This window comes from Aethalodelphis obliquidens, unplaced genomic scaffold, assembly GCF_003676395.1.
Source record: "Aethalodelphis obliquidens isolate GAN/ISIS:26980383/991018 unplaced genomic scaffold, ASM367639v1 scaffold26, whole genome shotgun sequence".
In the NCBI taxonomy this organism is placed as follows: domain Eukaryota; kingdom Metazoa; phylum Chordata; class Mammalia; order Artiodactyla; family Delphinidae; genus Aethalodelphis; species Aethalodelphis obliquidens.
Window position 1 is genome coordinate 13,396,565 of NW_020837970.1, and position 12,865 is coordinate 13,409,429.

The 12,865-nt window shown below is 39.4% G+C and overlaps 1 protein-coding gene across 3 annotated transcripts in view; it reads left to right on the forward strand.

The window, feature by feature from the left end:
- ZWILCH (zwilch kinetochore protein) overlaps window positions 1–12,865 on the forward strand; it is a 39,156-nt gene that overhangs the window by 25,083 nt on the left and 1,208 nt on the right. For 2 of the 3 annotated variants that reach the window (XM_027123388.1, XM_027123390.1), the window contains 4 exons: window positions 3,966–4,102; window positions 5,359–5,454; window positions 9,489–9,610; window positions 12,738–12,855. In XM_027123388.1, coding sequence (XP_026979189.1) covers window positions 3,966–4,102; window positions 5,359–5,454; window positions 9,489–9,610; window positions 12,738–12,826 — 444 coding nt within the window. In that variant the 3' untranslated portion in view covers window positions 12,827–12,855. The remainder of the gene's footprint in view (window positions 1–3,965; window positions 4,103–5,358; window positions 5,455–9,488; window positions 9,611–12,737; window positions 12,856–12,865) is intronic. The other variant, XM_027123389.1, reaches the window with a different exon arrangement.

Sequence of the window (12,865 nt, forward strand, 5' to 3'; positions counted from 1 at the left end):
TGTGTTTTTTCTTCATAGGCCAAGAACTTGCATCTTTGAATCATTTGTATATTTTGTATAAATATATACAAATGATTCAAAGATGCAAGTATAAAATGGGTGACTAATTTATTTAAATTAGTTAATAAAATTATAATAAAATTATAATTTTATACTTTGTATAAAATGGGTGACTAATAAGAACCTGCTGTATGAAAAATAAATTAAATTTAAAAAAAATGCTTCTGGGTTTCAGGGTCATGATTATGAACTTTTTTATTTTCCTAGTGTCTTGATTTAGAAAGTTAAGGAGATTAAAGAGCATCCATAAGGACCCTTGACATTTGTTGTAAGATTCTTTTAGAAAATGGATCTTCAAATGACATCTGGTCTCTTATAAAAATGCCAAGATAGGAAAACTCTAGCTTTATCTATTATGCAAAGTAAGACTCAGCTGGATTCTTTTGAGGTTAATTTTTGCTATTCAGAGTTTAAACATTTTTTAAGGGTGTATATTTTTAATGGAAACTTTTAATACATTTTTTTATACTTAGAAAAGTAATAACATTTTGAAAATTAGAATATAATGCAAATACACCCTTAATCTCAGCATTCAAATATGAGTACCCTCATTTTTATGAATTCCCCTCAAGTCATTTAATATGCCTGTTTTTTAAAATATGGTTTGACTTTTTTTTTTTTTTTTTGGCTGCATTGGGTCTTTGTTGCTGCATGCGGGCTTTCTCTAGTTGTGGCGAGCAGGAGCTACAGTTCGTTGCAGTGCGCGGGCTTCTCATTGCGGCGGCTTCTCTTGTGGAGCACGGGCTCTAGGCGCGTGGGCTTCAGTAGTTGTGGCTCACGGGCTTAGTTGCTCCCCAGCATGTAGGATCTTCCTGGACCAGGGCTCGAACCCGTGTCCCCTGCATTGGCAGGCGGATTCTTAACCACTGTGCCACCAGGGAAGCCCCCGACTCCAGACTTTTGACACAATAGTTCTTAAACTTTGAGAATCTCCTAGAAGGCTTGTTAAAATGCTAATTCCTGGGCCCCAGTGACTCAGTAGGTCTAGGGGCTCTGGAATATGTCTTTTTTTTTTTGGCCGCACTGCACAGCTTGTGGGATCTCAGTTCCCTGTCCAGGGATTGAACCCGGGCCGCGGCAGTGAAAGCCCAGAATCCTAACCACTAGGCCACCAGGGAACTCCCTGGAATATGTCATTTTAAACAAACCATCTCCATCTCCAGATGATTCTGATGCAGGTGGTTTGCAGATATATTAGTTTTCTATTGCTGCCGTAACAAATTACCACACACTTAGCGTCTTAAAGCAACACACACAAATGTATTACTCTGTAGTTCTCTAGTTCGGAAGTCTAGTCTGGGTCTCACTAGGCTAAAATTAGGGTGTTGGCAGGCTGTGTTCCTGTCTGGAGCCTGCCTGTAGGGGAGGATCCATTTCCTGCTCATTTGAGTTATTAGCAGAATTCAATTCCTCATAATTATAGGACAGAGGCACCTTTTTCTTGCTGGCTATAAACTGAGGACTGTTCCCAGCTTCCAAGGTCCAACCCATACCTTGGCTCCTGGCCCCCTTCTTCCATCTCCAAAGGCAGCTATAGTGGGTCAAGTCCTTCTCGTGCTGTGTCTTTGCCTCCCTCATCCAGTTTTAAGGGTTCATATGATTCGATTGGGCTCACCTGCATAATCTAGGATACTTTCCCAATTTTAAGGTCAAATGACCGTATACATCTGCAACCTTAATTCCTTTTGCCATAAATGTAACATATTCACAGGTTCTGGGATTAGGACATGAACATCTTTTGAGGGTGGTTTTCTGCCTGTCACAGCAGGCCACACGTTGAGAAGCCCTCACTAGGCTGTACTGCCTCCAAGTAATCAGTAACATCAGGCTCTGTCACCTCTTCTCTGTGCAGGGTCTTGGGGACAGACCGAGGTAGACCAGGCGGGGTTGTAGCACGGGCAGAGAGAAAGGGGAAAGGCAATCTGGATCTGTTCCTTTGTGAAAAAGACCTGGGTGGGCCACTTCCAGAGCTGTCAGGGGACCACAGGGAATATGGGTGGCAGGTGTGGAGAACGTTGTAATCTGTAGCCTGTGGTGAGTGGGGCTGCTTTGGTGTACTTCTCTGCCTGGGACCATGCCTATTTTCCTACTTGTGTTATTTTCACATTTTGGAATAACCTGTGTAAGACAATTAATATGTCCCTATATTTTGGATTTAATTATAAATGATTTTGCATTAAATTAGTTTTTCACATTTTGCGTAGCTTCCTTTAAATTGTAATTTAGGATTACCCATGGATCTCTCCTACTCCCTTGCCATTACCTCCACTCAATTAAAAGATGACCATAGGGCTTCCCTGGTGGCGCAGTGGTTGAGGGTCCGCCTGCTGATGCAGGGGACGCGGGTTCGTGCCCCGGTCTGGGAAGATCCCACATGCCGCGGAGTGGCTGGACCTGTGAGCCATGGCCGCTGAGCCTGCGCGTCCGGAGCCTATGCTCCGCAACAGGAGAGGCCGCAGCAGTGAGAGGCCCACGTACTGCAAAAAAAAAATAAAAGATGACCATAACTTTTCACTTACTGTATTAGTTTTCAGTCGCCACCTAACAAAATTTAGAAGCTTAAATGAACACAAATGGATTATCTCACAGTTTCCAGGAGTTGGAAGTTGGGCACATTTTACCTGCGTCCTCTGCTCAGGGTTTCACAAGGCTGAAATCAAGGTATCATCTGGAGGCTTGATGAGGGAAAGATCCACTTTCAAGTTCCCTCGCTTATTGTTGGCAGAATTCATTTACTTGTGGCCCTTTGATGAAGGTCCCCATTTTCTTGCTAGCTGTTGGCCCAGTACTGGCCTCAGGTCCTAGAGGTCACTTGTGGGTTCTTACCACGTGGCCTTCTCCACAACGTGGCAGTTTGTTTCTTCAAAGCCAGCAGGAGAGCATCTCTAATGCTTCAAGAGCTCACTGACTAGGTCATAGTAATGACCAGGCGATGCTCTCCCTTTTGATTAATTCAAAGTCAAGAGCTTCCCTGGTGGCGCAGTGGTTGAGAGTCTGCCTGCCGATGCAGGGGACACAGGTTCGTGCCCCGGTCCGGGAAGATCCCACATGCCGCGGAGCGGCTGGGCCCGTGAGCCATGGCCGCTGAGCTTGCGCATCCGGAGCCTGTGCTCCACAATGGGAGAGGCCACAACAGTGAGAGGCCCGCATACCGCAAAAATAAATAAATAGATAGATAGATAAACAAACAAACAAAGTCAATCAGTAACCTAATCATGGGAGTAACAACCCACCATATTTATAGATTCTGGCCTCGCTCAGGGAGAATGGATTATACAAGACATGTATTCCAGGGGGTGAGAATCTTGGGGGTCATTGTAGAATTCCACCCACTGTATTTACCATGGATTATTTCCTTAGGATTGGGTCTCAGAAATAGATCTGAGCATATTATGATGGCTTGACGTAACATTGCCAACTTTCTTTTCCAAAACCTCATACCAGGTTACTAGTAATATATGTTAGTGGAAGCTTATCACTACACTTGCTTAATTTCTTGCTACTTCAGGTTTACTATCTATTTTTAGACATGAGTACTCCCATCAACCTAGCAAGTTTGTTGAAGTTAAGAATTATCTTGTGGATTTGCCATTCTTTCCATCTGGAGGGTTTGATGGGGGGTACTAGCTACCTACTTGGACCTCCTTGGTGAAGCAGTTCTGTGATTTGCCTTTACCAGAGAATATGTATAATGGTTTGCTTAGAACATTCTCAGTGGAGACTTGGAGTTTAGTTTGAGGAATAGTATTGAAAGGAGGAAGGCTATCTAGCTGCCTCCTGTCTTCTTTTTTCCCTCCCTATTAATCAGGCATCCACACTGAGGTTTAGTAGACACAGTTAATTCTTTCCAGAGATTCCTCTTGTTCTTTGACTCCCTATTTTCCTTGTCCTTTTTTTCATTCCAGGAATATTTCATTTCTGCATCAGTAGATACACAAGAGCAGGTTCATCGTGTTCAAAAACTCCACCATATTCTCGAAATAGTAGTCAGTTGCATGCTTTTCATTAAACCTCAACATGAACTCCTCTTTTCTTTAACACAGTAAGTGTTTCTGTTGTTTACTTACATAAAAATGTACTCTCTTCTGAAATAGTTGCAGCCAAAGTAACTGCCTTTTTTTACTATCAGTTAGGATAGAATCTGTGTACCCTGTCTTCACAGTAACAGAAAGGTTCTATCTAAGTCACTGCCATGAGAAGGAAAGGCTTTGGATTCAGGAGGAATCAGGTTGGACACTTGGATCTAGTACTTCCTTTTTTTTTTTTTTTTTTGCGGTACACGGGCCTCTCACTGTTGTGGCCTCTCCCGTTGCGGAACACAGGCTCCGGACGCACAGGCTCAGCGGCCATGGCTCACGGGCCCAGCCGCTCCGCGGCATGTGGGATCCTCCCGGACCGGGGCACGAACCCGTATCCCCTGCATCGGCAGGCGGACTCTCAACCACTGCGCCACCAGGGAAGCCCTAGTACTTCCTTTCTAAGGAAGTTTCCTTTCACTACATCTTGTTTTTCATCTGTAAAAATGGTGTAATGTATATAAAGTACTTGACCCTTGAGGTGCTTAATAAATATTAGTTCCTTCTCTTTTCTTTATATCCTTATAAATTTGGGTCAAGCTAATCATTGCCAACCATCTATATGGTAACTGAATGGAATCCAATTTTATTATCAGACCTCTGTCAATAGTGTTGCTGAAATTTTAGAGAGTTTGTCAATCAGTTTGACTAAAAACAGTTTGGAATAATCCTTACACATGGATCGCTGGTGTCTTACATGTATTTTTTGAGGCTTCAAACTGGAAATAAGTGAACCATCCAGTGGAAGAACTGGGTTTATTTTTCCCTGTGGAAGGAAATGTACCATTTCCTTTTCCAAAATTAGAATTTGACTTACTTGTAAAGGGAAAAGTTTGAAATTGTTACTGGATTTTTTTGGTTTTTGGTTTTTTTCCATTAAAGATCAGTAGTATATGTGAGTTAACTGTTTAATTCTCCATACTTGGAAAACAATGGAGACTATATCTTTGTCTCTCTTTTGCCTTTTTGTTTTTCTGATATCTCTTTCTTCCCAGTTACACCTCTACTTGAGCTCAACATAAATATATTTTATATTTATGAGAAATATGTCCACTATTAATTTTTTTAAAGTGAAATTTTCTTTCAAAAAAAAATTAATAACCTAAGTGTTGTTGGGATGGGGGTTTAATGTTTCCTTTATGAGCTTTAGACTAACAGAAAGCCTTTATCTCCAAGTGGCATTTTTTTCCAAAAGCAATTCTATTTTCTTTTTTTTTCTTAGATCCTGCATAAAATTTTATGAACAAAATCCTCTCGATGAGCAACACATTTTTCAGCTGCCAGTCAGACCAACTGCTATAAAAGACTTATATCAAAAGTAAGCAATTTAATAATTAAATTATACTTCAAGTCCAGCCATGATTCTAGGCAATTTCAGTGTCTGCTCCATGGGGACCTCATGTTGCTTCACCTCTGAAACCATAATCATCTGATTCCCATCCCCTGAACATAGTCTGATAGAGTCCTCCCTCTTCCTTCTCCCAGACCTGTGGTCTGTTCTCTTTAGACTGTTGGTCCTCTACTTTCATTTTTCTCTCAATTTGTAATTTCTTCACAGAACAGGGCAGAAACTTTAGCCAGAAGGGAAGTGACAGGTTGGGAAGAACATGATCGGGGTAATGACAGCAAAGTCAGAGGTATGGCTGTGGGAGTGAGAGAAGGATCTGGGATTGGGGATTGCGGAGGTATGGAGCAGAGGCTAAGACGATAGATCGGCCATCCATGCGGGACACCGAGGTTGCCTCAAATCATGGTCTCCACTGACTCTTCTCTCAGCATATAATAGACTTGAAATTTCTCTCACACTGAAGCCACTCCATTTATACCCTCCCTCTATATAGTTCCCTCTTAGCCAAACCTCATCACTCCCCTGAAATTGTTTAGCAGAAGTTGCCAGTGGCCTTCTAATTGGCAAATCCAGAGGACACTTTCCAGGAGAAGAGTGTTTTGGCTCCTTGTGTAAGTAGCTAGCCCACTAATTCTTTCTCCTTCCGTAAGCACTTGTAAGGCTCTGTGGCATTTAATACTATTGCTTTCTTGGACCCATCCCCTTCCTTTGTTTTCATGGCATAACATTCTGTCTTAATTTTAACTCTACCTCTCTGGCCCACCTCCAAGACTGAGAATGGACCTCTTTTCAAATTCTTCTCCCTCTGCCTCATTCATATGTGAGTTTCCACCAGAACTCTACCCTCTGCCCTCTTTTCTTACTTCCTGTCTTCCCTGGGTGATTTCATTCACACCCCAATCTTCAATTCCTCTGGGCTAATGATAATTCATAACCCATATCTGCAGCTTCTCCTGAGCTTCACACCCATGTTTCTAGGTGTCTGTTAGACATGAATTCTCAACTTTAACGTCCTGTAGGTAGTTCAGACTCTAAATCCCAACTCTTCACTCCCCTTCCTAACACGTTTCCTCTTCCCATATGACCTCTCAAGTGGCCATCATTAATCTCCACCTAATGCCCAAAACAGAAACCTAGGACTTATCTTCCACTTATTGCTGTCACTTCCTTCCTCCTTGAAATGGTTTCCAAGTCCTGACCTCCTTGGAAGCTCTTGAATCTGTTCCTTTCTCTACATCTTCGCCATCTATTTCATATCTGCTCATCTCATACCTGGGCTGAGTGCAGTAAAATCGTTTTTCCTAGCTGCTCTATCTGCCTCCATTAACTTCCTTCTCTGTGACCGCCAAAGTGATCTTTCTAAAATCTGATCCCATCATGACTTCCTTCTGTTTAAATGGCTCCCTTACCTTTAGGACAGTGTTCCATCACCTCAGTGTGGTCTGTGAGACCTTCTGTTCCCGGCCGCTGTGCCTTTCTGGTTCACATGCCACCACGCCTTCCCACTCTCCTTTTGAGTCAGAGACCCTATGATTTCCTCAGACACCACACACGCTTACCTGACAGTGCCTACGCCTGTGTCCTTCTTTCATCCTGGATTTTGTCCGCTTAACTAACTCCTCCTTCTAATTTCATTATAAGCTCAGCTCAAAGACCACAATATCTGAGGATTCTTTTCCAACTCTACAATCCCAATCTGAGTTAAATTACCCCTCGTGTATTGTCCCCTCCCATGTCTGATATTTCTCTATTACAACATTTTTCAAAATTGAGTTGTTATTGTTTATTTAATTTTTATTGAAATAAAGTTGATTTACCATATTGTATTAGTTTCAGGTATACAACAAAGTGATTCAGTTATACATACTATTTTTTTTTTCAGGTTCTTTTTCATTATAGGTTATTAACAAGATATTGAATATAGTTCCCTGTGCTATATAGTAAATCCTTGTTGTTTATCTGTTTTATATATAATGGTGTGTATCTGTTAATCCCATACACCTAATTTATCCCTCCACACCCCTTTCTCCTTTGGTAACCATATAAGTTTGTTTTCTATGTCTGTGACTCTGTTTCGTAAATAAATTCATTTGTATTATTTTTTATATTCCACATTTAAGTGATATCATATAATATTTGCCTTTCTCTGTCTGACTTAATTCACTCAGTATGATAATCTCTAGGTCCATCCATGTTGCTGCAAATGGCATTATTTCATTCTTTTTTTTTGCACACGGAATGAATATTTTATTACTAGATTATAAAAATAAAATATAATAATTTTAAAACAGAACTTAAAACACTGTACAAAGCTTTAATGTGACACAAATGGGAAAATTAAATAAATTAATTACACATTTATGTACAGATGGCCTGTACAGAAGGACTCCATGTTTCTGCCAATACTCTATGTCCTTGTTTGCCTGAGCAAAAATGCATAAAGAGGGCTGCTTGGAGGGGAAAGAGGTACAATACAATACCTTTAGAGGTATTTGAAAGAGCCGTTTCTCATCACTCTTGATTTCATGAAGAGGAGAAGAAAGGGAGAAAACTATGGAATTGTTAAATTATTCTATTCTAACTTACTGGTCTTGCTCAACAGGAGAGAATACTTATGGTTTGTGGTTCCATCTGATTTAAGAGCTGCCAATAGTTCAAAACTTTCAAGATTTATATCTAATTCAAAAAGTAGGTGTTTCCCAACTCCCTGTTTTTTCCTAAAAGCTGTGAACTTGTAAGTAAATGACCCAATGACATCAGCACTTGGTTAGTTTAGGAAAGGAGTCACGAGGGGGACCAGGAACTGTGCATGAGAAATGAGGGATCTCAAGCCTAGGTCATCTGTTGTTTTCTTTACTCAGTTCATCCAATCCAATTTCAGAGCCCCAAGTGGCACAGTGTTATATTTACTTTAGCTTCCTATCTTTGTATCTCTGAATGCTTTTTACCTTAGTGAACTAATTTACCTAACTGGTGAATAGTTTAAAAAGAAAAAAATCCCAAGGGCTTTCCCTTCCCTGGGTTGATCCCTAAAATAAGTCACATTCAAGCTCTGGTAGGTTTGTTTAGCCCTTGTGGATGAGAGAAGAACAGACAGACAGACCCCAGGTATGTCAAAGTACTATGCATGAATTTTTAAGGATTTAAACTGTATATTTTAAGGGGGAGAAAAGCAACATATGGCAAGGGTAGTCTATATAAAAATTTGGTTTACCCAGTGTTTTTAACTGGGTGAGTGAACACTTATGTACACAGTATGAAACAATGTTAAACTACTGAAAAGAGAGATAAAATTTCCTACTCTTATTGTGTAAAATTATGTCATCAGCAAATTCTGTAGTCACATGGGCTCAAAGTTCTGCCTCGCTGAATCCTATTCTCTAGGTCAAGGAATCCAGAACCCTGGCCCAGGGTATCTGAGAGATATGTCAGTATCATCTATCATCAGTGATACATACTGTGCCCATACTGTTATGGCTGAGTAGTATTCCATTGTGTGTGTGTGTGTGTGTGTGTGTGTGTGTGTGTGTATGTATGTATGTGTATATATACACATATATATGTATATGTATGTATATGTATGCATATATATATAGGCACACCACATCTTTATCCATTACCTGTCAATGGACATTTAGGTTGCTTCCATGTCTTGGCTATTGTAAATAGTGCTGCTGTGAACATTGGGGTGCATGTATCTTTTTGAATTAGAGTTTTCGTCTTTTCTGTAAATATGCCCAGGAGTGGGATTGCTGGATCATATGGTAGTTCTATTTTTAGTATTTTTTAAGGAACCTCCATATTGTTTTCCATAGTGGCTGCACCAATTTGTTATCATTTACATTCTTGTTTCTCTCCCTCTTTTGACTGTGCTTCTTGAGGGTAGGAATGTGACCTCTCCACCTCTTCTTCCTCAGTGCTTACCACAGAAGGACTTCACTATGTGACTATAGAAAGAAGGAATTGGATTGGTTTTTTCTCTTTGCTTTTTTTTCTTTCCTTAGTGAGAAGCCACAGAAATGGAGAGTGGAAATAAACAGTGGTCAAAAGAAGGTGAAGACAGTTTGGCAACTGAGTGACAGCCCACCTGTAGATCATCTGAATTTTCACAGACCTGGTAGAGATGGTTTGTAGTCTATTCACGTAAATTATTCCAAAAGAAAATAAACTAAGTTTACTAGTAGAGATTATTATTAGAGCTCTTGCGCCTAGTTTTAAATAATTTTCCTGAACTCTAGGTATAAACCTATTTATTCTGGGGGAAAAAAAAAACATGAAAGAGTGCTTTTTCTCATTATCCTAGCTAGAGGAAATTTTATTAAAAGACACCAAGCAATAGGGACGTAGGTGTGAAAATAGGTTATAAAATGGAAATGCCAGCTCATACTTCACACTTTTCTGCACCATTTAAAACAGTGATGATATTTCTGCTCTAGTACCTTCTCTGTGGTAGGAATAAGGGTTGAGATTTCTAGTATTGTATCAAAGATTATGTGTGTCAAAGAATGTCTTTTTGCCCCTGGTATAATTAGCTGACCCACCAGTTAATTATACCTCCTTCCGTAAGTACCTATAAGACTGTTATCTTTATGCACATGGATTGTGTGGGGCTGTCATCTCTTATTTGTATAAGTCTTAAATGGCTGATTCAAATATCGCAAGGATTATCCAAAATAAAATCTGATAGTTTTAAGACAGAATTCAAGGGTATTTGAAAGCTGGGAATACAGATAGTCCTATTGTAGTGATTGATATTTTGCAAAATTATTTCCAGAAATTGTTTATTCTCCCCCCCGAGTATATTTTGATTCAGGCATAATGGGAACTTCTCTATTCATATGGCTGAACTGTAAAAGTCCTAAAGAAATCAAATGTTCCTGAGAACCATCAGTTAAGATCGTGCTATCTTTTCTAAGTGTGATATAAAAGCTGGAGCCTATAAAAGATTGAAAATGAACTGTATAAAAATAAAAAATTTTCTGCGTGGCAAAAAATACCAGAGGTGAAGCAACAAACAAATAATAAACTAGGAAAAGAAATTTGCAGCTCATGTTCAGAAAAGGGGCTACATTCTCTAGTATATAAAGAACTTCCAGATCTGTAAGAAAAGTATTAATAACTCAGTAGAAAAAAATGGGCAAGTAATATGAACCGTTTACCAAAAAGGAAATTTAAATGTCATCTTAAAAGCAAAAGGTGATCAACCCCACCTATAATAAGAGGAATGCAAATTTATATTCTGTAGATACCATCTTTCACCTGTCAGATTAGCAGAGATCAACATGTTTGGTGTCACAGTGCTGGCCGGGATTTGGGGGAAACTCACGCACTGCTGGATGGAGTGTAAAGTTGTATGGCTTTTGTGGAGGGTGATATTCACCAGAATTTTAAAGAATACATTCTTTGGACCACCAATTCCATTAATAGGAATCTATTCCACATATATAACCAGACATGTGCAAAAAGGCCTGTGGACCAGATCACTAATTGCAGTATTGTTTACAGTAGCAAAACCATGGGCCTGGGCATAGAAAAACCTCTGAAAGGAGACAACTAAAGCTCAACCCTGAGGTGTGGAATGATGAGGGCAGGGGTGGGTCTCAGCTTTGATCATTAGAAGCATCTGGGGAGCCTTTAAAGTCCTAATACCCAGACCAAGTGAATCAGAATCGCTGGAGGTAGAGCCTGGACATCAGAATTTTTAAAGTTCTCCAAGTGATTTCATTGTGCAACGAAGGTTGAAGACCACCAGTTTAAACATTTTATTTTATCTATATTTGTTGTTTCAGGTTTTTTTTCTTAAAGACATGTGTGTTATGATTTTAAAAGTTTAAAAGATATGAATAAATGTGATACATTTTTCAAAAATGCCATTTTAAAATAAATTTTATTACATTAAGATTAAACCTGTTAGGAGATTAATACAAGATTAAACACCTTTTCCAATGATGCTGAATAAGTGAAGTATACGGAACTATCTTCTAGAGACTTTTTTGTTTTTTTAGAGTCTTTTTAATGCAGGTTGCTTCAAAAAAGAATGAAAGTTATTTTGAATGTTAGAGTTAAAACTATTTGCTAATGTATTGGTCCAGTGACTCTTTTTATGAAAATAAGGAATTTTTTATGAAATCATATATTTACGTGCTTGGAAACACACTCACACTCCATTTTGACTTGAACTTCATAACCTCTTCTACCCATTATGTATTCTTGATGTGTTTGTCTAGAAATTATTCAGTGACCTTTGGCCCAAACCAAGACCCACTGTTAAAGGAGGACTTCATTTGTAAAAGTCATAGATTATTCAAACAAAGCCTCAGTTGTAGATATTAAAGTCCAATAATCACTTATTTTTGGCCAAAGATCATAGGCATTTACAAAATTAGACTTTCTATTTCATTGGACTGAGCACTTAGGTCAAATACTAGCTTTTCAAGATACCTAACGGTATGATGCTCTTGAGTAAAACAGTTGACATCAAAAGCAGGAAGACTGAAGAGAGAAAAGTGTACTTTTAGCTGCCCTGGGAAAAGAGAATAATGACTTGGAGTTAATGGGGGAGAAAAACAGTGTCCAGTAGAGTGCTGCTCACCCAGTGGGTGCTCGGCAAATGATTGCTGGTAATGGTGGGAATATGGAAACCAAAATGTTGACCCACAAGGAAGTGGACATGATCTCATCTAAATGTTAATTGTATCATTTGATTTTGAAATACAACAATCTTCAGGAGAAAAAAATGGATGTGTCTAGCCCTAAGACTATAAATCCTAAGTAGAAAATGTTTTCTGAAATATATATTACAATTGGAAGAAGACAGTTATATTTAACTGTAGTGGAGGAGGCATTAAAAAATAAAGCAGTAGCTTACCAAATTAAAAATATATAATTTTTGTTGGGGGGGGGCTGCACTGTGCAGCCTGTGGGATTTTAGTTCCCTGGACCAGGGATCCAACCTGGGCCCCCAGCAGTGGAAGTGTGGAGTCCTAACCCCTGGACTGCTGGGGAATTCCCCCCGAATATATAATTTTTAAAAATCTACTTTAGTTTGTTTAGTCATATTTTCAATGCATCAAGAGGGTTGACTATTAAAAGGAATTGTCTTTGCTGATTTTTGTCTAACAAGTTCTTTTAAAGTAGAAGACACATCATTCAGACTACCTCTTGATTGTTGTAAAATTCAGCAGTAACTTAGCAGAAAAACAGTTCAATGAATTGTTGATGAATTCAATTCTGATCTCTCTCTCTGGTTATAGATTTTTCTGAATTAACATTAAACGGTAGCCTGGAAGAAAGGATATCCTTTACTAACATGGTTACCTGCAGCCAGGTGCATTTCAAGTGAAGTGTGCTGATGGGGCCCTCTGTAAGGTGGTATGTTCAC